Here is a 23,654-nt window from a genome sequence, read left to right as displayed (position 1 = left end):
AAACCCGCCCTCATCCCTGGCAGATTCTCTACCCTCGAATCGTTTCTTATTCAACTTCCAGAACGACCCTCTGAACGAGAGACATTCAAGGATCATCCGAACTTGTCCACTTCCGCAGCGAATTCATCTCCAACCTGACCACCCCAGTACCAAACTCGAGCTTCTCCTACCAAGACTATACGCTTCGTTACTGGCAAAGGGATCTCCGCATCTCCAGGCACAATCTGCAACTGAAAGAAGTTTGGAAGGACTAGCATGGCCGACTCATCTTCAGCTCCCAAGCCCTCGAGCAGCGTCAAGCTTGTGCTGTTGGGAGAAGCCGCCGTCGGAAAGGTGGGTTGCGCATGGCCCATCACCCTTCCTTCCCTGGCTTTCAATAGTTCCCTGCCATGTCACGTTGAAGACAACCCTGGAAGAAGTGGCTGTGGTTGTACGGTCGAGATCACGATACCTTATCCCCACGTCAATTAAAAAGGACATACACACGATTGGAGCAGATGGGGGATATCATTCGACTTCTCGAAAGAAGATGCAAAAATAAAGGATCGTCGCTGACAGCCTGAACAGTCATCTCTAGTCCTGCGCTTTGTCAATAATGATTTCCAAGAGAACAAGGAACCCACCATTGGCGGTATGTCTACGTCCTGTCAACGTCGCATTCTGTGCTGGACTGCAAGCCCTTTTATTGTCCTTTCGGAACCGCTGTCCTCCAGCCCCTTTCCCCAGAATGATGCGATCTCTTCTGAGGTCATCAAGCTGACATTCCCTAGCGGCGTTCCTTACCCAAAAGATCTCCCTTCCCAACCGAATCATCAAGTTCGAGATATGGGATACCGCAGGCCAAGAACGCTTTGCCTCTCTCGCCCCCATGTACTACCGCAACGCGCAAGCTGCGCTCGTCGTGTATGACCTGACAAAACCAACCTCGCTCGTGAAAGCCAAGCATTGGGTGGCGGAATTGCAGAGACAAGCTTCACCAGGAATCGTCATCGCCCTTGTGGGCAACAAACTAGATCTGTGCGCCGAATCGTCCGGTGACGACGCGGATCCTTCTCAAGAGTCGTCCTCCGCAGCAGGGGACGAAGGCGACGCCAATACCTCTGAACAGGCCGAAGCTGAACCCTCTGAAACCGGGGATGCAAGGAAAATCTCTACACGAGAAGCCAAGTCATATGCAGAGGAGGAAAGCCTGCTATTCTTCGAAACGTCGGCAAAGACCGGTACGAACGTCGCGGAGGTGTTCTCGGCAATTGCGAACGCCATCCCTGAGACATCGTTGAAGGGAGCCCGAGGAGCCGCTGGTGGTGGAACACAGGCAGCGTTGTCGGGTGCAGCTCAACGTGCGGAGGAAGCGAGGGTGAACCTGGCAGACAGAGGAAAGCAGCAGAAGGACAATTGTGCTTGTTGATCTGACTGACCAAGAAGGCTAAGAGTCTGCCCCGGATGGTTGAGTTCTAGTGGCAGTCATTTACACGGACGCGCCTGTGCTTGAGTCTGAGGATGAGCTTGGTTAGTTACCCTAGCCGAGGAATAGCACGAGTCCCAGTTGAAATGGTGGCGAACAGAAGCAGACGCGCGGGTACCAGACATAATCGAGAACGCCGTACTCGCCTTATGCTGAGGGACAAGGAACGCAGGTATTCGCATTGGGTTGTTGGTTGGAACGGCGACAGATGTGGCGTCTGGTGGCGAAGAGCGAAGTATTCATCTGCGGATTGCACTTGTACAAGACTTTGGACAGCCCTCACAAAAGACCTAATCATCTTGCAATTAAGTATCGTTACAAGTCTATATCGTTCTGTCTTGAAACACGGTCTGATATCCCTGTCTTTCCACGCTCGTAGCTGGCATTGTGAATAAGTCCATCACCATAGAAGAACCGACAGCTGCGCCACAAATATACAACTCGGCGAGCGATGTTCTCTGGACTCATAATGCAATGATAAGGACTATTTCGATAGCGACGGCAAGCGGATGCTCGTTCCACTGATGCCGAATCTCTGGTATCCTCTTTTTGCCCACTGAGTCCAGGCAGCTTCGTCATTACTACCAGTCAAGTATGCCCGTACGTCAACATGCTCTTCTCGGCGGAGCCAGTGTTGACATAACATAAGTCCGGATACCTGTTTCCCCATGGGTCCCGCAACTCACAGTCGGAATCTGGCGTTGAGTTCGTTCCCGGTTGATATGGGGTCAGCTCTACCGAGTACTCGGGTCGCTGCTAATCGTATTCCACTTGAAGAGGGCGCTACGGAATTCCGAAACATCGGATTCTTGTTACCCACAGTAAGCAGACACCAACTTTGTTTAAAGCTCTTGGGATCCTTACAAAAGTAGAAGTGTAGATACTCAATAATGCACTATTCAACTCTCGCGGGAGGAAGTTGAGCCCCCCGCGCCTTGACGCGAAAGTGGAGAAACACCTTAGATTTGAACTTGTGTCACGATGACATCAGAGCTTCGAGGCTTCTCTGGAAAGACAAGATTCTCTTCAAGCCGCACATCTAACTCTGTCTGCAGTCATACGAAAATCAAGTCTCTACGTTCATTTCCCCTCGTGCAGCTTGAATCTGGTGCCAGAATGGCTGATCGGGTGAAGCAAGTTGCTGCCGAAGAGGCAGACCACGTTCGAAAGATGACCCGCGAGGCTGTGAAGTCGCGGGCCTACCTCTATCCCATCAAGGTAAGGAAGACTTTTCTCCCGCAGCCAAGATCGCACTGTTCTGACGGTGAACAGGGTATTTTCTACTTTCTCTCTCATAAAGATTTGTGGAAACCATTGACTTCCAAACTGGGTCCGACGATCACGCTGAGTATCGGGGTGACCACGTTCATGTTCCTCGTGGCGTACGTGCCTCAAGCAGCCGTCATGGCGTTCACTTCTGGGCCTGTCGCCGCGATTACAGCGGCCTTACTTACTCTCAGCGAGAGTTCAACCCTCATCAACCTCCTCTCGAGAACCTTTTTGATCGAAGAGGCGTTGATCGACACCTTTGACGGCACCCTCCTTTCTCGAGATTGCACCAATCTAGTTGAGGAAGGCAGGCAAATAAAAGCTGGAGGGGATAACATTGCCAGACTGGGAAAGCTGCTCAAACGTCCATTCGCCAAGTTCACACCCAATGCCATCATCCGATACCTCATCTACCTGCCACTCAACTTCATTCCCGTAGTTGGCACTCTTGTTTTCATAGTCCTTCAAGGCAAACGAGCAGGGCCAGCCGCGCATACACGATACTTTCAGCTCAAGGAGTGGAACAAGAGACAGAGCGAGATGCATATCGCGGAACACCGCGGAGCATATACCGCATTTGGAGTGGCTGCTTTTTTGCTCGAGATGATCCCCTTTGCAAATCTCATCTTCGCATTCACAAATACTGTGGCAGCAGCTCTATGGGCTGCAGATATCGAGAAGAATGCCACCACAGCCCCAAATGTCCGGGAGCTGGCCAAGAAGGCCGAGTGATGACGACTTCGGGAACATTAGGGCTCAGACTTGTTATCGAGACAGCCTTGAACAGGGCTACACAAACCGTGAAGGCGCCCATGGACTGATAACGGAGCGACCGGTGACGGGGTAAGCAGAAGGCAACAAAGGTTGGAAGTGTATGAATTATTTCTGGAGCACTTGTGAGGCGGTGGCAACCCCAATGACAGTTGAAACGACTACTCTTTCCATGGAATTGGGAGCTGTGTGCAACCATGGATCTGTCTCTGTCCATCCTCGGCAGAGGACAAGGGGTCATATGAAGTGAAGCACGCGGTAATAAGCCTGGAGGCTGATTTCGTCAAGCCCTTGGGAGTCGAGAAACTCACACCTTGAAATGAAAATGGCACATTCCGTGGTGAGCATAAGGACAAACCAACATCCTCGCATCGTCACGTCAAAATGGCAGTCTACTGTATCCATCTGGATTCACCTGGAATTGTTTACCCTTCACATTGCATGACCCCAAAGTCTATACCATTTTTTCCCGATCTTGATTCACGCAGGCAAATTCTGCCGGACCTCGTTGTTTGTTGATCAGTCGTCGACCACCTAAACACCGCGCTCTGGTTTTCACTTCCTGCCTTCTTCTCACTCCAAAAACAACATTCATTACTGAACAACATCTACTCTTACTGCATCCCAGAAATAAGCCTTGTCGTCAAAACCGTCACTCTCTATCGTCAGACTGGAACCGGCTGGCTCGGTCATCACGCGTCATTCATCGGCAAGCAGGTGAGGGCCACGAGAGTTGTCGGCAAGAGACGTTGGTACTGATCAAAGGAATATAGATTGCGCCATGCGCTCCTTCTTCTCCTCGTCCAGCTTGATGCTGCTGATCTATCTTTTCCTCTCTCTTCTTTATCCTTCCGCAGCCTATCCTCACAGCTTCCATGAATTGCATCCGGGTTTCGCAGGTCGAGATGGGCCAGCTCGGACCACCAAATATCCTATCCCCTACAAAGCCAGAGTCAGCTCTGTCTATGCAAACTCAGCCACTCCTTGCTCCGGCGCTCATTGCGCCGTTGCTACCCCTCTCCCTGGAAGCTTACCTTGTAACGCTGTGAATGGCTCGACTATTGTCAATGCTGCTCCCAATGGCGCCAAATACACACTGATCTGTGATGTGGACTTTCCTGCTCAAAACATCTACCCCTTTGTTCTGGCTGGTTCTTTCGAAGAATGTTTGGCACAGTGCGAAGCCTACAACAAGAAAAATCTTAGCGATACCCATTGCGCTGGGTTTGTCTTTGCACCAGACCGCGTTGACGACGCAGATGACTGCTATCTAAAGTCATCCTTGGATAACCCGAGCTCAGCAACAATTCATCTGGTCGGTGCGACAGTCATCCCTTCAGCTCCAGGTTGCTCTTCATCAACTGCGTCCCCTTCTGTGCTGATGCCTCGTTCCAGCCAGGGGGGCTCTACGCCTTCGCTTCGTGTAGGAGACTTCAGATTGCTCGGTAGCTCCACAAACAAGCCTACGACACAGTATGTGAGTCATGTGCCTGCAAGCCCACAGAAGCTTGCGAGCAACCTCCTGGTCCCAGGGATCAACACCGACCTCATCACACAATACCCAATAGCAGATGACACAGGGTCCTGGACCTCCGACCACGTGCACACCGACGCAAAATTGGCAGACATGAAGGTCGTACCCCATATGTCTCGTGATGGTGGGAAAGGGGGGACGATCAACGGGACTCATCTTTTCATCTTTTGCGACACTGCCAGTTTCCAGATCGATCAAACCTCAGGCAGCAGCCAGATGGTCGGATTTGTGTCAAGCTCGGTCGCCACAGATGACGGAATGAAGGCCCTTTATGGCGGGCCACTCGATCTCGTGGACAATGTTGGCGAATGGCAGGATGACGTTGGCAGAATGCGAGGGTTTGCTCCCATGACGACCGGAGAAGAATCCTTCAACATTGATCTGTCCGGGAATGGGTATCGATATGCAGTATGGCCTGAATCTTCCCTGATCCCGCTCAACGCAAGCCATGCTTTGCTTTACCCAGCACTGGTGTATGATGTTGTGGATATGAACACACAGGCGGCGGTCTTTAATGACGTTGGCAACTCTATTCTTTTGGTCTCAGTCGATCCGACTTATGGGCCGTCTGCCGACCGTGTTGTTCGACAGCTCTACAACCAAGACCAAGTCTCCTTTGGAACTTTGGGAGGGATGCGTTCCTGGGGGCCCTCTGGGTCTGGCGGCAATGATGGCCACATTTACCTCTTTGGAAAAGGCGACAATGGCGTCCTTGTGGCGAGAACCATGCCAACTGGATACACCGACTTGTCGACCTACGAGTACTGGAACGGTGGCTCCTGGGTCAAAGATGTATCCTCGTCCAACTCGACGGCTGTTATGCTCGATGTCTTGGTTCAAGATCTAGACGTCATTTATGTCCCTGCCATGCGGGGTTTTCTCATGGTTTACCTCAACACTCTGGCTGACAATACTTTCTATTACCGCTATTTCGACCTCGACCTGAATGGGGAGGACAAGGATCTCGACATGGAAAACATTGTGAATGCCAAGTGGTCTAACGAGCAAGTCCTGGCCAAGATCGATGCTCCTGCCCAGGGTTATATCTACGCTGGTGGTGTGCATGCGGGATACTTTGGTGCCGAAGACGTGTCCAACGGAGGGTGGAAGATGCTGATTACTTGGACGGAGCATACCGGCAAGGACGCCGCATCCCCAGAATCGGGCTATGCACATAAATCGGCCTACGTGCAGCTCAGTCTTGGTTGAAACTACATCCCAAGCATCGACGGCATCTGTGAGCCTCAACTCAACTGAGCGGAGTGACTCGAGAGCATGGACTGATACGCCTGGTTATGAAATATGATGTGCGCGACCATTGCGGTTCACCACATTCACCATGGATGCATTACCACCATTCGGCGTGATCTGGTTTTGGAATACTCTTTATTCACTTGCGCCACTGAGATGTCGTTCGGCTGCGAAAGGAAGGCACATTGTGAGAGCCTTTCCAGCGATTCATGATTGATGAGTTACGCCTTGTTCTGACGCTGGCCTGCCTGATGTACCGCAAATGCGGATACGTAATGTCACGAGTAAATAGCTGCCCATGAGATGAAATCAATACATTGATTTTGGCTCATACTGCCCAATGCCTTTGCTGTACAAATGTTACAATGTAGTCAGTAGGTAAACACCCTCGTACTTTGGACACCTCGTACGTATGTACATCAAACCTTGTGTGAACTGCACCTGGAATGCCGGAAAATTGTTTTTGTCAGACGATAAGTATTCTCCATCCACATAATCCGATGGAGACTCGTCACCAATTTCCAATCACTCTTGCTTGCCATTCCTCCGAGTCGTTCTCGGTTCTGGCGAGCAAATGCCTGCCTTGGCCGCCTGGTCCACTGAGACATCTTGTTTTCCTGCCACCCTGACCTGCCTGCTTATTGTATCCGGCCGATCCTCGTCCTCTCTCTCATTCATCATCCCTGCAAGGGCCTTCCCCGCGCCGCCCAGCCACGCCAGGGACCACAATTTGCGGGACAGCTTTTCGTTCTCCTCCCCTGGTTTTTTTGGTTTGAGGGGTAAAGTAAGCATGGTGGGCGAGCGAACAGTGTCGCATTCAGCAAACGCAGAGCTATCATGCGGCCGTCCGCAAGATGCTGGTGGAATCCCGCCGAAGCACGGCATATCGTCAAGCGAGACGAGGGGGGGATGAACCAGAAAAAACGAGGAATGACAATAAATAATCCTCTGGAGAAATATCCCAATCAACCTGCGTCTCTCTGTCAAATCCGGTCTTTCTGCCTTTTGTTCCTCCTCTATCTGACGCTACATCGGGAGGCCGCGGTCGAGAGCTTGCTTATTCAGAGATCCATATTTGGTTTCGTACGTAGGAGGCTTGTTTGATCAGGACTCTTGCACTCTCTGGGTGTACGGCGACGGACGGGTGCGAGACTGCAGATAGCAGAAAAGAACACCACAAACCCCAAGTCCAGATATTGCACCTCAACACGTCAAAATCCGCAATGGCTGGAGTCACAAACGGTGCGTCCTCGACAGAGGCGGCACCTCCGCAGCTCCAAGATCCTGGGTCATACCCTCTGGCCGCACAGATTCCCCTGAAGGAATTCCAGCTACCAGACTTCCCTCCGCATGCTTCTCGTCTGAGAGAACTCACATTCACCGCCGACATCAAACTCGACGAGTACCAGACCATGGTGCAGACCCATAGCGACGCCATCGTAACTCAAGCACCACTGCCAGATCTGCCGAAATCTATTACCCATCTTACCTTTGAGCTCTTTGGACTAGGCTTCCCCGGCACGCCGCCCTTTCTGACTCGACTTGCCCGGTCATTGCCAAACGTTAGGAGTGTTACATTCTTCAGCTGCCTGATCGACGGGCTCGATGAGGCGTCCCGAAAGGATGCAGAAAAGTTTTTCGAGTGTCTGCCGAATCTGCAAGAACTGCATATCATCGATTCATTCGCAAGACCCGGGTTTTTCAAGAGCGTGGGTGCGATTCTTGAAGATCGTGCCAAGGGCAACGCTGGTGAGGGATTGAAGCTTGTCGAAGTCAGCTACACGTTCCGTGGACACGAAGACAGCGACTTCCTAGCCCGAGTGCAAGGAGAAGAGCTGCCAAACCTGATTGTCAAGGGTCTGGTGGGTGCCAGCTTTGACTTTGTCCCTGAACGGCAGGATCAGCTCGCTGAAGACGCTGAGACGGCTGAAGGAGAAGCCGGGAAAGAGAAAAAGGCAGTCAACGAAGGGATTCTGCCGTTTGCCAGCGACGGACGAGCACCTACCGCGGCGAGGAAGAGGTTCGAGAGTCTAAGCTCTGGAGGCCAGTTGAAGAGCTTGAAGATCCTGAATTTGGCCATGTGGTCGCTCCGTCCCGTCGAGGTGGGTGAGGTGGCCTATGCATGTGCGGGAGGCGAGGAATCTGGTCTGGTCGACATAACCGTCAGCGTTCTTCTCGAAGAAGGCTGGGCCAGTAAATTGGCCGAAGGCCTGCAGTATAAAGGAGTGGCTTCGGTCTTGGAGGGGATCGAGATTGTCGGAGTTCCCGACAAGGCCAAGGAGGAAGGGGAGGACTGGAAATCTGGTCTGGCCGTGGCGAGCCTGGCCGATGTCGAGAAGATTGCCGCCGGGTGTCCGAAGCTCGGGAAGTTTGGAATGAGCATCCTCAAGGTGAAGAGTGCGCCGAACGTGATATTCCTAAAGGAGGGAGGTTCCTGGGTGCAACGATAAGCTTCGGTGGACTCGAGGAGGGAACAGGTAGATTGGAAAAGCATGCTGTAGTCTGCAATGGATGGTTGGGATGACCACTATTTGATTTTAGAGATGGAGGAAGAGGTGGCAAGCAGGATCAATGAATGCCGCTCTATCCCAGTTCCAGTCCCTCAGATCTGCGTTGTTGTCGGTTTCTCCTCCAACCAGCCTCCCACATTCCTCGCCCCGACTTCACCATGATGTTCTGTCCAGGAAACCCCCTCTCTTCTTGTATTGACCATGTTGACCTTGACGAATCAACGCAACTCACCCACACCACAGGATGCGCGTCATCTGTCATCTATACCCAACCTAGCATACTCTACTCGCGCAGGCAAGGAATATCATCAGCATCCCTCGCTCTCTTCTTCCTCCGACGCATGCTTTCAAAACCTACCTGGTAACTCAATCATCATTGACCGCCGAGGAAACCGAAAGAACTGAAATAAAATAAACGTGTGAAATCCCTTCACGAAGGAGGGGAGGGACACTGGCGAAAGGGTTGGATGAAGTACGGAGAGAAAAGACTATGGGGAGATTATTGAAGAAGAGGACTTGAGGGTACCTATCAAGTTTTGTCTGTCTGTCTGTCTGTCTATCCATCCGCTGACACCACTCGTGGTCTCGAGCACAGAACAGCCAACGCCAGCGGCAGCGCCATCAACGCCGAATATCGTGTCCATTCACTATCCCATACCTTCCACTTGGATATGGATACACTTCCACAACCCAGGCAGTATTTCTCGCGCGTGCTCGTTTCCTAACTCTGATAGCTCTGGCCAGGTTCTACCCCAGTGTGTGTGTGCATTCCGCCAGTCCACTATATGTCGTGGTGACAAAGGTCCCTGTGAAAGCCTCTCAATTGCCAATTGCCGTGTGTATCTGACTCGGCCACAACCACCACAGCTGACAAACTCCGACAGAAGGATATGAGGCCGCAACGGGGGAAGACTCATCTCCGATCCCGACTGCTCGAGGACCCACTGCCCTTACTACCGACATAGTGCTTGGATTGAGTCGATGTATGCGACGAAGAACCAGACCTCATCCCCGCGACCGAGGCCGAGACGCCCATCTCTGGCTTGGGGTCGTTCAACGACGTGGGATTCTGATCAACCGACGACGTGCTGGCGTATTCCGACCCGCAATTGCACGAGTAGTGGTCGGACTGGTTCCCGCAGTACGCACACTTTGGCATTTTGGAATGCTTGCGCGGATTTGGGGTGGTTGGATGTTGTCTGCTCGACGTCCTGTTCTTCTCGAGGATCTGCGTGGTCGAAGTATATTTACTCTCGCCGGGTTGTCTCTTTCCCGTGGGTTTCCTGACGGGCTTGGTACACGCGTTGTTGTACGGGTGTGAGTATGAGGAGAAAGGGGAGAGATGGAATCCAGCGCCAGACGCGGATCGGCTTTTATACTGGTCGTCCATTCTTTTTTTATCACTGGTATTCGTTTTGCGATGTTGGCTTGTTTGGCAAGTGTCGATTGTTCGCTGCTGCTTCGAGGTGACAACGATCCTGATGGTCGAGGCAAATGCAAGTGTGTCGTGTTCGTGACAAAAAGTGTACACACACCACAAGACAAGAACCGTGACAGCAAAGAAGGATCCTAGGACATGAACCCGCAGTGGCGATGACGATTGTATTATGGCGAGTGTGAAGTTCGACGGTGGAGGCGAGGTGAAAGAGTGCGAGTTCGATATATCAATCTATCCAGCAGCACTTCTTTCCCCCTCAAACATACGAGATGTGCGCCGTCCACCTGTTATACCAGCGGGTAATGACTGACTGATTGATTTGACGACTCGAGAATCCGTACCCAGCGATAGCGGGAGCGAGAGTGAGGGCGGTGAAAATGTCAAACATCACGAAGTCAAGAGTCCACTCGGGACACTGCCTTTTGTGTGGGAGAGGCGAAGATGCGGTTTGAGGATACACAACGGCTCGACCATGGCGAGGGGAGGTGGGAGGCACCGTGTCACTGTCACTCTCAAACGTCGGGACGGGACCATTTCCTTGCCTGCGATCCCTCCTCCCCTTCCCCCCCTGGCCCTGTCAGGACGAGTTGTGGTCGGTCGGTTTCAGTATCTTCCCCCTCTCTCTGTCTGCTTCTCGAAAAATCCGCGAGCCGCTGCTGTGTCACCTTCGTGCCGAAGACGAATGACGAACGACAAAACGACGAACGGCGTACGGCGTACGGCACGACCTGCCCTTGTTTGCTTGTCAAACAAATCCTCGTTCTCTGAGGTGGTACCTCAGCTCTCTTTCCCCAATACCTTGTACCCAGATACGTGAGGTATCGGTAATGGGACCGTCAATCCAACCCAATTTGATCGATCTGGTCCTGTCCAACGACCAAAAGGTCCGTCAACCTAAACGACGGCATGGCGAATAGATCTCGGATCTCAATCACTCTGTGTGTGCGCGCACACACGAGAGTGGCCCTTCCGTCCGCCCGCCCGTCGATTGCTACTTAGGTAGTTGATGTGGTGTGGTGTAGGTACCACAATCGATTCGATTCGATTCGATTTCCAAACTCTCGGTACTAGTGTGCGTGTGTGACACATTTGAATCGCCTCTCGGGTATCGGTTCTCTGGGGACGACGCTCGCCAGCTGAAGTAAGATGTCCATTTGGAAGCCGAGGCGAGGGTTGGAATATGTTGTCAGAGTCGAGACCGTCGAAGTTGGTGCTGGTCCAGAGAGGCGAGCGGTCAGCCTGTGCACGCGTAGCTATCGGTCGAGCAAAGGTATGTGTCCAGGTGTCAATGGTGTGGGACTACCTACCTATGTATGATTGGGAAATATGACTTTGTGTGCTCTCCAACCCTAAGGATCACAGGAAGTGTGGAGTGGACTTTGACGATACCCAGCCAGTATCACCGCCGAGTGGCTCAGAGTGACGAGGCGGTGCCGACACTGGCGACTGGGAATGCCCTCAGGTATGTTGTGCCAAAGACATGTCGGGTCTGCCCTCGTCTGACTGACTGATGTGTCTCGCAAACGAAAGAAATTCCAATTTTCCCTTTCTCCATCCTATACACACCGCTTTGTCAACGACCGTGGAACATCCAGTGAGTGGCTCCTCGGACAAAGGCGGTGTGTGAATGTGTGTGGGAGAGCAAGAGAGGAAAAAAAAAAGAGAAAACAGCTTCATACAACGATAGGACACCCAACCGCGCCCTCCAACAAGGTAATCAACTCTCTCACGTCGCCCAGCGTGTCCAACCCCAAAACACACTTTTCGATCCGCTCCCTTCGCTCCTCGTCGAGCAAGTCCCGCACCAGCATGCGCCATTTGGAGACAATATCCTCGTCGGTCGCCGGGGGCATGATGCCCTTGGGACCCTCGACCGTGGTCTCGACCGTTTCTTGGCTTGAAAACCGCACCGTCACCACGGTCCGCCACCCCTTGCGCCGGTCGCTGTCAAACTCTGGGTTGTGCGTCGGGGTGATTTTGGCCATGAGCGCGCGCAGCTGAGGGCGGTTGAGCCGGTCGGCGCCGAACTGCGCCATCAGCACCGTGCGGTCGACCAGCTGCGCCGCGGCCGCGTACTGGATCGACATCTGCGCGGCCGTCGGCGTCAGTGGCTTGTCCGGCGGGGCGGTCCAGCCGCCGTGCTCAAAGGCCGGCTTCGAGTGCTGCGTCGTGATGGCCTCGATCTTGTCCAGGTTGTCGGCCGCGAAGAGCGACTCGTGCTCCCGCTGCAGCTTCTCGATGCAGTCGATCGTCCCGTGCAGCGCCGCCATGGCCGCGTGCAGCTTGATCCGGATCCCCTGCAGTTCCCACCTCTCGCCGAGCCCGCTGACCAGCTCGTCAGGGAGGGACTTGGGCGTGAACTTGGTCACTCCTTCGGAGAACATGGATAAAAACCCGCCGTACGGCGTCTCGTAGACCTCCTGGATCCCCGTGTACCCTTCCTTGGCGAGCAGGGCGGCAAAGAGCCCGTTGCGCGACGCGAACCCGTGTTGCATGCGTTTCGCCATGGAGCCGAATTGCGCCGACATCAAGCCTCCCGCTTGTGTGCAGGCTATCCCCAGCGCGGACTCCACGTACCCAGGCGGCAAGCCCAGGAGGGAGGACACTGCCGCGGCAGACGCCGAGGGTCCTTGCACGGCGCCCGAGTGCCAGCCACGAGAGAGGAGGTCGGCGCCATGCAGGGCCAGTCCGACTCGAGGCCCGACTTCGCAGCCGACGATAAACGCCTTGAGGTAGTCCTGGCCCGAGAAGGTGCGCGAAGTGTCGGCCTCGACGGCGGCGAACAGCGCAGGGATGAGAATGGAGCACGAGTGCAACGGCGCCGTGGAGTGGTAGTCGTCGAGCTCGAAGCCCTGGATGAAGGTGCTGTTCAAGATACTCGCTGCGAGCGGGGACAGTTTTTTGTTGACGCCACCCCAGCCGATGACGGTGCATTGGCCCTCGGGCTCCATGTTGAAGATGGCGCGCGCCGCGATCTCGGACCACGGGAGGTGCGCGGCGACCAGGCCGCAGGCGATGCCATCGAGGATCAGGTACTTTGCGCGCCGCACCACGTCGTCGGGGATCGAGTCGATGGTGGTGTCGTGGATCCAAGTGCACAGTCTGCCCGTGATGCTGGACGGGTCGCTCACGGCGGTAGGGTCGTGTGATGTCTCGTCCTGCTTTGCCGTCGCCTTTGAATGAGGAGACATGGTGCCTCGGGTATCTCTCCTGTGGCTGTATAATATGACTTTTGAACCGAGTTATCGAGTTGTCAATGAATTTCACAAGGAACCTGGAGTGGACGTAGGCGTAGTCTTAGACCACCACTGCACTCATCCAAGGAAGATCCGCAGAGACAAACCCTAAGAATATATACTTCCCGACACGGTATTCCCCATCCCGATTCTTCATTCGACACTCCCTTGCTCACTTACTCATTCACTCACCCCAGCCCTGGCCTTGGTCCTAGTCCTGGTCCTAAGCCCGAGCTTGGACCTGTACCTATGCGACAAAGGGAACGAACATGGTGGTGCAACATCAGATTCACCACGCTCCACGACACCACGCACCACGGCACCATGCACTACGGACATGCATGAATGGAGCTGTCCTCCTGAAAACGGCCCGGTACCGGTGGTGAGAGGGACGATACAGTCAGTAGGGGGCCTGGCGTGTGAGTACGATGTATAGTTTAACTGAAAGGGGCAAAGAAGCGTCTCGTGCCAATACTGCGTCCGAGACAGGAGCTGGTGGTGGCCTTGATGCCGTTGAGAACAATGTCAAAGGACTGAAGTGTGGAGGCTGAAAGTGCGGGTCTACGGAGCGGAGGAATAACGTGCCGAAGCCGATTTTGGTCGACAAGTCCGATTTGGCATTCTATACTCCGAGGTGGTGGTTACGACCGAATACCTCGCAAGAATTGAATTGAATTGGGTCTGCTTGGGCCCGTAGATGGACATCCCTCTCATGAACCCTGCTACTATACTGATCGGGATGACTTACATCATCATCCAGGTCTAGTTTGATCTTTCCTCCACAACAACAGGAGACATCTCAGCCGCACTGGCTCGGTCCAAACGCCGCTTTCTCCAACCCATCCCTTTCTTCTTGATACACCACAACGCCACCCCGCCAATAGTGCCACTCCCATAACCCCAGGACGGTAAAGTACCAGCCTCTCTCTGCGGCGTCGAATAGAGGTTGCAACACTGCGACGCCTGCAGCCGCCATGGCACATCTCGTGATACTCGCCGCGGCGGCGGCGGCGCTCGGACCTTGCGGAAATACATCGACCAGCAACGTGTTGTAGACGGTGTAGAAACACGTCCCCCAGAACCCCTGCATGAACTGCAAGATCAGCAACACGGATACGTGGACGTGGTAATGTACAGCCCAGCCGTATCCGACGAGGCCAGCGGTGGAAACGAGCAGGAGCCAGCCGCTCCCGCGGGCGCGAGCTCGTTCGATCGGAAACTCCCTCAGTTCGTCACCTGATACACTGTCGATACTCCAATTGATCTGCCTAGCTGTGGCTTTGTAGTTGAAATCCATGACCCTGCCAATGAAATAACCGCCCACGATGATTCCGACGGCGCGCGGCAGGTATGTCAGCCCGATCTGGAGCTCATTGAAGCGATAGATCTGTTTGTAGATGTCCGGGATGGCGGCAACAAGCGAGTAGTCCACCGTGTAGAACGATCCATGCATCCAGAGCACGAAGAAAGTATCGAGGTGGAAAATGATCCGCAGGCAGGTGAGTGGGTTGCTCATCCGTAGCCGCGAGACCGACTTTGGATACGATGGCGATCCCGGATCCTCGTCTGGCCTTCCTCGCGAAGACTCACGCCCTCTTTTCGCGCTCCTCCTTAGCAGGTCGATTGGAGTAAGTCGCTGAATCATACGCAACCACGTCCATTCCCATAGTGGTAGGCTTGCTCGCTGTGCCCCATTGCCCACAAGCGATCGAGCTGTCTCTGGTAAGAAGGTTCCGACAAAGAATAAAAGCAGCCCGCCCACAATGACAAGGGCCCAAAAGATCCATTCGAAGCTGCCGCTGGAGTATGAGACCCATCCACCGACCACTGGGCCAATACAAGCCCCAAGGTTCAACGCCATGCTCACTGGTCCCAGCATCCTGCCCCTTTCACTCGGCACACAGACATCCGCAACAACACCAAAGCTGATGGCGTAAGCGGTACTTGCTCCCAGGCTCTGGATTGCTCTCAATCCCAGCAAGACCCCGTAGTGGTTCCTGTTAAGAGCTAAGCCCAGGTTCGCCGCCGTGTACAGTGACAGGGTGAATAGGTATGCCGGTCTCCGGCCCATGTTGTCCGACAGTGGTCCGATCACCGCCGGAGAGATTGCCTGGAAGATGACATAGATTGTCAGGGTGAGATTGATGGCCTGTGTAGTGGTGTGAAAGTGCTCTCTTAGAAGAGGCAGAAGAGGAAAATATATCGTAGCTGTCAGTGGGGAGGTGATGGTAGCAAATCCAAGGAGTGCAATGAGCAATCGTTTCTGGTTAGGCCCAAAGACCGTATACGTGACAGGTGCTGTCTCGACGACGGGCTTTGAGCCATCTTCGACATTCTTTTTTTCCATGGTTTCCCTGGTCTAGTAAAGGTGATGATAACAATGATTGTCGCGACATGTCAGCCAGTTCGAAGAGACCGGGTTGCTCTCTGATAAGTAGAAGGCAACCGCAAGTGTTATCCCACAGGCATTGTGAGTCTTTTCAACGTTGCAGTCACGCTGCTCGAGGAAAAAGAATGAGGCTCCCTGACTGTAGCAGATATGTTGATATAAGGGAGAGAGGGATTGGTGTGGGGGTTGGTATGCAATGATCTTCCTCCATCAACAAAACCTGGTGGGTGCTGAAATATTCCAAGGGGTACAAGAGGAGTGTCTCTATACATAATGCACCTCGATAAATATGAGATCCCGGTTCCTCTGTCAAGGAGTCAGACCTCAGAGCAACAACAGATGTGTCGCTTCTTACATTCATGCTGGACGACCACTGTGAGCCTCACTGGCCACGGCTTTAAAACCCGATACCAATCAGATTGCTCCTGATCGTCACGACATTGCCTTCCTGGATACAGAGCAAGGTCCCTTCTGGCAGGATCAAGCTCTGTTCTAGACCTTCAATGCTCGTCCAGTCTCTTGGGATGAAGTAGTGACGCCTAACATCCATGTCCGCTTGTCGAGTGAGGTCGACCGAGCACAGCCAAAAGTCACAATCGAAGAAGATTAGCTGCTCTCCTGCTAAGATTCCCAAAGGGATTTCAAGGATCTCCACAAGATCGCTCCGGACCTCCATGCACTCGAGGATCGCTTCCTTGCCCAGATTGATAGCTGCATCCATTGCCTTGACCGGTAGAACAAGTAGTTTTTTCTGAGGCTTACTTCCAGGGATGCTTTCTCTGAGATATATGAGAATATGCTTGCCGTCCTGTGTGAAGATGGCCTTGCTGATCTTCATAGCTGGTTCCTCTCTTGAGTCTGATGATTCATCCGGAGCAAGATTATGGGTTGTTTCGTCCATCGGAGGAGTAAGTGTCGGCTGCCTGGCCAGAGATAAAAGGGTACTACTGAATTTGATCTGGTACATCTGCTGTAAGCTGGACCATTGAAATACCCTGATATATTCAGGCCCAACTCCCAAGAACAGGTCATGGTTGGTAGGCTGATTGAACCAACTATGTTGAGCAGCCCCGATCATGGGAGCAGAAATCTTTACGCAGCAGTCATGGATACTCCACAGTTGAGCAAGCTTGTCGGTAAGAACAAGCAGCATTTTCGACGAAAAGTCCACTAGCATTTGGTGTACTGCGCCACCTCCGAGGCTCAGCTTTGGCCGTTGGAAGAGTTGAACACGTGTATGCTTGAGTTGACTGGAGGTACTGTTGTCGATCTGCAATATGCGGACATCGGCTGTGAGGTCGGCAACAACAATCATGCCGCCTCTTGGACTCCAGACCAGATGAGAAACGCATACAAGGTTGGGGAATCTTGTCAGTTCAATCTTGAATGTGTCTCGCACGTCCGCCAGATGAACCTCGCCATGATCATTGGCCGTCACATACCGTAGGCCATCTGGAGCTGAAGAGATGGCGATAAGACTTGGGGATTGTGTCACTTTCACTTGGCGTACGCTGCACATCGCTGTCCCTTGCTTCTCACAGAGAGGGCCGCCGAAAGCCTCGCCCGGCCCTGAAAGCTGAGCCAACCCACCGGGCTCCCATGCAGTGATAGTCGATCCCCGGATATCATAAAACCGCTCGGAATCCGGGCTGAAGGATAAACCACTGATCAAGTCTCCCGAGGAAAGTTGGTATGTCACGGTGAAAGACGCAAAGTCCCAAAGCTGGACAATCCCGTCACTGTTACTCGTCACAAATAACTTCCCATTCGGACTGCAAACCAATCCGTCGACACAAGCTGGGACTTCGTGAGTCTCATCTGTGACGGGGTGCCACTTGAAAAGGTTGTTGCCCTTGTACCAGCCAATGATGTGACCAGTGACAGGATTCCAGTTGAAGAATTCCACGGGAAACCAAGTTGGTGAGGAGACTGACGCAGGATTTGAGTGAACGACCGGCCTCAAACACCGACGAATGATCGTAGCTCTGTTCAAGTCCCAGACCGTCAGAGGGAATGACCTATAGCAGACTCCGATCTGTGTACCACTTGCATTGAAAACCACGCAACTCGGACTATTCATGATGACCAAGTCGGGTCGAGGATTCTCTTTGAGTAGAGACCCATCAAGGACTTTCCACGCCGCACCATCCTCCGCAATCTCCAAGAACCTGACCACACTGTCATCTGTTGCGGCCAGGACGCGCTGGTCATTCATTGCAAATGTAAGCGACATTGCTCTGCTATTTCCTATGTTTGGCACTCGAAGACGCACGGTGCCCGCAGGGACGTCCCAGACGATCGTTGTGTTCAGGCCGTAGGTTACAAGCATGTCACCCCGGTGGTTCATACACATATCTACCACAGCTTCACCATGGCGGAGTGTGCATATCCCTTTAAAATCGGTGGAGCTCCATACACGCGTAATACCGCCTCTTGTAAGCACAGCGAGGTGAGCACTGGTTGACACGATCTTCAAGGCTATCTCGTCCTGAGAAAGTGAGAATCGCCCAAACACGTCTGTCCACGACTCATTTTGACCGGTTATCGTGATCTTTGGGCCCTTGCACTGTCGGAATTGGCGGTTGATCATTGAAATTGGGGGAGACAAAGCTGGAATTATCTCATAGATGGCATACGGCTGCGTCGTGAGATACCGTGTAAATTTTGCTGCTATCCTCATCAGGTCTGTCCCCCAGTTCCCGAGGAGCTCAAAGGTTGGCAGTCGATGGTCCATTGAAATCTTGCGCCCGTGGTTGCTGGTAACAAACTTCAACAGAGCGCTTCCGGCTCTAGCCAACGCGCCGACTTCGTCTTTGACAGTGAGAATGTAGATCCAATCGAGCACATTGGGACCGCCGAAAAATGTGTCCAGTGCTCTAAGTGCCTCCTCGGAAACAGAATCGGCATATTCAAGGTAGTGGAACCACGAGTTGGCAGCATAAAGTGAGAACGGATGCTGAGCTTCAAGCTCCATTCGGATTGACAGGCTCCCCTTCGCACCGATGGCCAAAGCGCGAGTAGAAGGGTTACTGATGCTGGAGAGACTTTTTATCAAGACAGCACTGCTGGCGCTTTGACGATCCAGTTCGCTGATCCCATTGAAATCATTTGTCAGGAAGTCGCGAGCAGTTTGGTGTATCATCATGACATGGTTTGTGTTGCTGATGAAAATGAAGTGGCCACAGACATCACGAACTGTCTTCTTGAGGTCTAAGATGTCGGGATATTCTTTGCTTATGCCGTCCCTTAATTGATCCAGGGTTAAAGGTTGTGGAGCACAAACCACCCACTGGAGCAACTCTTTTGCCAATTTGACTCTTCGTTTATTGTCATTCTCGGTAATCGAAAGCAGCATTTGTGAGTACATTTTCGTCATGTTCTCGGGTATTTGTTCCAACATGGCTCGAATCTCGCTTTCGGTTTGCCATTTGTACAGATTGTCGAGAACGATACTCACCCAAAGAAAGTTGCCGCTTGCCCGTTTCAAAATCTCCTGCCGAAGTCGCTCTCGAACAGCTGTGTTTCCAGGAAGGTGTTCAAGTTCTCTGTCAACCAAAAGCTTGATGTCGCCGTCGTTGTGGGTATGCTCATTCCCATCAATGACGTTGACTCTGAGAAGGCGCTCGACTTTTTTGATCTCCCATGCGAGTGCTTCTGTCCGCCGGCTTGTGACCAAGACCTTTATTTGAATTTGTGCCTTTGAAAGGGCTTCGGCCAACAATTCAACGATCGTCTGGGACGACTCTGACTCGTCCAGGCCATCAATGACCCAGAAAAGTGGGCGGGGAAAAGTTTTGCAGAACAGGAGAGTCTCAAACAATTTGTGCCATAGGAAGCGGTAGTCCTTCTCGTCGTAGCCAATATCTTCGGCACACGTCGTGAATATCTCCTCCTTGTATTCGGGCATAATCAAAGAGATTTGATGCGCCAGTGACCTCAACATCCCGCTTATCGATCGTCTCGTTTGGTCTCCAAAGTTGAAGAAATAGTACTGACAGTGGTGGCCTTCTGCTTGAAGATAGTGAATGACATAGCTCGAGAGGACCGACTTCCCATACGCCGGTGGTGCATTGTACCATATCAGATGAGAGTCGGAGGGGTTTGTGAGCCAGAACTGAGTTCTAGAATCCTGTAAGAACCATTCGCAACTTCCTGGCACCCAGCGCTTTCGGAGAGAGTTGAAATCCTCAGCAGGGGTGCGGGAGAGACCAAGAATCTTTTCAATGTTTTTTCTGGTGATCAGAGACCCGACATTAGGTGTTTGCAGGGCGCCATTCTCCAACTTCTCCACGAGATCTTTCAAAGTGTCCCTCACTATTCTATATTTTGAATCTTCTTCGCTATCGAATTTGCAAATTGTGTGGTGATCAGCGGGTAGTCCCCTTGAATCCTCGTTGATGTAGCCCAAGATGGCCGAGTCCCTCTGTACGATCATGAGACGCTTCCCAAGTATGGGTGTGGCATGCTCCTCGTAAAAAGAAACAATAGAGAGATTTGGGGCAACGTGACGAAATTGGTCGTTGATGTCCTCGATAGTTGATGAGTTTCGTTCCAGTTCTTTGACAAAAGATTTTTCAGGTTGGAAGGTGGCCCTCAATGTCAGGTTAAGTACCAGGCTCAGATTGGAACCCCGATGAGGCGTCGACAGAAACATGATGCCCAAGATTGATCGGGAAATCTTTGCACAGTTTTGATCATTCTGGGCCATCAGGTATGCTTTCTTGACGACCAAGCCACCCATGGAATGAGCAACAAACACGATGGGTGCCTCGCCGATTCTCAGACTGTTCACTCGGTTACCCCTGCCATATCGCATGTCGAATAATAGTGACCTTGCGAAACCCATGATATTCGACACACTTTTGGGCCCGAGCAATTGAGAATCATAACCATAAGTGAACAGCCTCGCTTTGCGGAGTTGAGGGTCGTTTGGGAGCCATAAACCCGGCCAGAAAAAGTCGATATTGCGGTCCTTGGACCAGGTTTTGTGACTGTGGCCACCGAGTCCATGTACAAAGATAATATCGGCGGTGGGTCTCGACTGTGGCTCATGGATAATATCGAGACCAAGGACATTGGCGCCATTTCCGGTCCTGGAGGGTCCCTGTGCATCATTTGTCCCAGGCGAAGCTCTAGCCGGAGGACATTTGGCAGGAATATTCGCAATAGATCCAGAATCCTCTCCTTGGGCGTTGTTTGAGGGAGAATCAACAGCCAGATTGTCTCCAGCGCCAGTTAAAGGCTGTCCCGAATGTTGGGTTGATTGCTTGCGTCGGTGGGAGAAACCGACACGTAGTTTTCCCAGCTAAAATTCAAGCTCTTAGCCACGGCTTTCAGTGCTAAGGGAGGATCAAATACCATTGGGGATCACCAGCCAACTGTTGCTGTTCTTTGCGGAGTGAGGAGACTTCTTGGTCTACTTCAAGTCTCAACAGTCGTAAGTCGATCGCAGTCATTCTTAAAATTGTGAGGACAGCGTTCGATAAGAGTGGCAGTGTATGAGAGACAGCAGGTGTGCGGCGGCTCAATATTTGCACAAGGCATATTTCGAGTGGAGGCCTGGAAGGCGACCTCAAGGCTATGTACCTGCCACGTCTGCATCGAGTGCAGGCGATCATCGGGCTAAGCATCGCCACTGGGAAAGACCCGTCACGTATCGGTATAGAGTTGTGAAACAGCCGATGGCCGCCATCGAGAGGGTATGTGAAGGATGGGTGGATAAGTATGAGTGGTGGGTACCAGAAGACATGGCTTCGCTGCGTACCATGTTTCGACGCATGGTTTTAAGCGCACTAATCATGATGTAATACTTCTGGAAGATGGTCGACAGTGAAATTTGCATTAGACTGTCTCGGAGGTCATGAGCGGCTGCTGGATGGGCAAGGATGGGTTGGAAGAGGAAATGGAAAAGGAGGCGCAGTTTCATCTTCCTGCGCTCGGCGGCTAAACTCGGAAATCCCGCCAGAATTAAAACTTTAGGATGACCACCGACCGCACAACTCTTGCTTGCTATGCGCCGTCAACTCTTTCGAGTTCTCTACACCGAGAGGATCAAGGACATGTTAGACTCGTCGAACGCAAGCGTTGACACCATGACGCTGGAGATGCCCACTTTCTGCCATCAGTCTGCCATGGTCAACCAGTTCTACGCCCTTCCCTTCATTCAACTGTCCATCGACTCCGTCCATCCAGAAATGTGGGTGCCTTGTCATGCTTACACCTAGGCCAGAAAACCCAGCATTGCCTAGATCAGACGAAGCGTAGAGGCTACATACCCATTCACCGTTGTCAAGTAGGTGGAATGTGAGTGAGAAGAATGCCGAATCGACGCAAGGAATGTCGGCAACAAAAAGAGGTCGAGATGGAAGAGAATGTCAATCAGAGGAAGTGCCAATCAGAACAGACAGCCCTTTTCCATATCGATCACCCATTACTCCTACTATGCTCTACCCTGCCATAATTGAAGGAAGTACACATTTACCATTCGTTTGCCCCAAGTCCTGCAAGCCAGAGTCCTGGCATGTTTTTACTCAAGCGCGCAATCGAAGTGCTGATCTATTGACTGTCATCCAAGCATCCGGCCAGGATGAGCGATGCCATACACAAGCATGGCCATAGCCTGACTAAACCTACAGCTGCTGCGCGCGAAGATACCCTGTACGACGAGATTATCAACAGCTTCCCCCGACATACTCAGCTCCTATCTGCCCAAGAGATTCCCTTATCAAAATGGACGCTCCTGGCGCGCCTGGTGGTGAAACAGCCCGACGACGAGCCTGCGATCTACTTTCTAAAATGTGCCGCCGGAGAAGCTGGCCAGGTGATGATCGAAGGCGAATTCCACTCAATGTCAGAGCTGTACAAAACCATGCCCGAACTGGTTCCAAAACCATACGCCTGCGGAACGTTGAAGACTCTACCGGTCAAGACGTATTATCTCCTGGTCGAATTCATCGGTATATCTGACGGCTTACCAGAGCCCAACCAGCTCTGTGCCAAGTTGGCCAGGCTACATGACACCAGCGTGTCACCGACAGGGAAATTCGGCTTTTACGTCCCGACATGCCAGGGTCGGATCCCTCAGGCCGTAGCCTGGGAGAGTAACTGGACTATCTACTTCACCAGCCTGCTCCGCCACGTCATTGCACTAGATGACGCAGAAAATGGTAGCTGGGACGCTCTCAGCGTACTCGAGGTTCGGCTTCTTGCTCATGTGGTCCCACGTCTCCTGGATAACCTCACCAAAGATGGTCGTGTGGTAAAACCTTCTCTTATTCATGGTGATCTTTGGGAAGGAAACACAGGGGTATCACTCCAGACGGGGAATATCTACCTCTTCGACGCAGCGGCCATGTATGCACACCACGAGCTTGAGATTGGGAACTGGAGGTGCAGCTACAACAAAATCCACAACGAGGTCTATACACAGACGTACCTCCGCTACAACCGGGCCAGCGAACCCACGGAAGAATGGGCCGATCGGAACCGGCTTTATTGCATCTACTATAATATACTATACTCGGTGAATCACAGGAGCCAGGGGCAGGCGGTGCGTCAAACGTGAGTGCTGCGCTCATCTGTACTTTTTACCTTCGACATAGATGGTCGCAAACTGATGACGCTTTTCATGGTACAGGGCTTTTGACGACATGTACTATCTGATTGACAAGTTCGCGCCCTTTCCCGAAGGCCAAGGACCTGCACGAATCAAAGATGCGGATAGAGCCGTTCTATCCGACGAGGGAGATCATACCAAAAGTTGAATTCTTCCTGAACAACAAACCAGTGAAC

General features: G+C 52.5%; 9 protein-coding genes across 9 annotated transcripts; 5 read left to right on the top strand and 4 right to left on the bottom strand.

The window, feature by feature from the left end:
- Positions 1 to 255: 255 nt before the first annotated feature.
- AYO21_02133 (hypothetical protein) lies at positions 256 to 1,408 on the top strand (the record flags this gene model as incomplete). The annotated part of the gene is made up of 3 exons (XM_022652113.1): positions 256 to 333; positions 568 to 631; positions 771 to 1,408. 3 exons carry the CDS (start codon positions 256 to 258, stop codon positions 1,406 to 1,408), a joined length of 780 nt encoding a protein of 259 aa, XP_022515499.1.
- A 1,173-nt stretch (positions 1,409 to 2,581) lies between these two features.
- Positions 2,582 to 3,466, top strand: AYO21_02132 (hypothetical protein; the record flags this gene model as incomplete). Its single annotated transcript, XM_022652112.1, has 2 exons — positions 2,582 to 2,683; positions 2,738 to 3,466. The coding sequence occupies 2 exons, from the start codon at positions 2,582 to 2,584 to the stop codon at positions 3,464 to 3,466; spliced, it is 831 nt and encodes a 276-aa protein (XP_022515498.1).
- Positions 3,467 to 4,286: 820 nt separating this feature from the next.
- Positions 4,287 to 6,248, top strand: AYO21_02131 (hypothetical protein; the record flags this gene model as incomplete). The annotated part of the gene is made up of 1 exon (XM_022652111.1): positions 4,287 to 6,248. One exon carries the CDS (start codon positions 4,287 to 4,289, stop codon positions 6,246 to 6,248), a length of 1,962 nt encoding a protein of 653 aa, XP_022515497.1.
- A 1,265-nt stretch (positions 6,249 to 7,513) lies between these two features.
- AYO21_02130 (hypothetical protein) lies at positions 7,514 to 8,740 on the top strand (the record flags this gene model as incomplete). The annotated part of the gene is made up of 1 exon (XM_022652110.1): positions 7,514 to 8,740. The coding sequence occupies one exon, from the start codon at positions 7,514 to 7,516 to the stop codon at positions 8,738 to 8,740; it is 1,227 nt and encodes a 408-aa protein (XP_022515496.1).
- A 973-nt stretch (positions 8,741 to 9,713) lies between these two features.
- AYO21_02129 (hypothetical protein) lies at positions 9,714 to 10,190 on the bottom strand (the record flags this gene model as incomplete). The annotated part of the gene is made up of 1 exon (XM_022652109.1): positions 9,714 to 10,190. The coding sequence occupies one exon, from the start codon at positions 10,188 to 10,190 to the stop codon at positions 9,714 to 9,716; it is 477 nt and encodes a 158-aa protein (XP_022515495.1).
- Positions 10,191 to 11,911: 1,721 nt separating this feature from the next.
- Positions 11,912 to 13,429, bottom strand: AYO21_02128 (hypothetical protein; the record flags this gene model as incomplete). Its single annotated transcript, XM_022652108.1, has 1 exon — positions 11,912 to 13,429. One exon carries the CDS (start codon positions 13,427 to 13,429, stop codon positions 11,912 to 11,914), a length of 1,518 nt encoding a protein of 505 aa, XP_022515494.1.
- An 844-nt stretch (positions 13,430 to 14,273) lies between these two features.
- Positions 14,274 to 15,821, bottom strand: AYO21_02127 (hypothetical protein; the record flags this gene model as incomplete). The annotated part of the gene is made up of 1 exon (XM_022652107.1): positions 14,274 to 15,821. One exon carries the CDS (start codon positions 15,819 to 15,821, stop codon positions 14,274 to 14,276), a length of 1,548 nt encoding a protein of 515 aa, XP_022515493.1.
- A 439-nt stretch (positions 15,822 to 16,260) lies between these two features.
- Positions 16,261 to 21,224, bottom strand: AYO21_02126 (hypothetical protein; the record flags this gene model as incomplete). The annotated part of the gene is made up of 2 exons (XM_022652106.1): positions 16,261 to 21,168; positions 21,222 to 21,224. 2 exons carry the CDS (start codon positions 21,222 to 21,224, stop codon positions 16,261 to 16,263), a joined length of 4,911 nt encoding a protein of 1,636 aa, XP_022515492.1.
- A 1,225-nt stretch (positions 21,225 to 22,449) lies between these two features.
- On the top strand, positions 22,450 to 23,626 carry AYO21_02125 (hypothetical protein; the record flags this gene model as incomplete). The annotated part of the gene is made up of 2 exons (XM_022652105.1): positions 22,450 to 23,423; positions 23,500 to 23,626. 2 exons carry the CDS (start codon positions 22,450 to 22,452, stop codon positions 23,624 to 23,626), a joined length of 1,101 nt encoding a protein of 366 aa, XP_022515491.1.
- Between the last annotated feature and the right edge of the window lie 28 nt (positions 23,627 to 23,654).

Source organism: Fonsecaea monophora, assembly GCF_001642475.1.
Source record: "Fonsecaea monophora strain CBS 269.37 chromosome Unknown Scaff9, whole genome shotgun sequence".
NCBI classification, from domain to species: Eukaryota; Fungi; Ascomycota; class Eurotiomycetes; order Chaetothyriales; family Herpotrichiellaceae; genus Fonsecaea; species Fonsecaea monophora.
The sequence above is the reverse complement of the archived record's forward strand: the minus strand, read 5'-3'. Positions and strand labels throughout refer to the sequence as shown.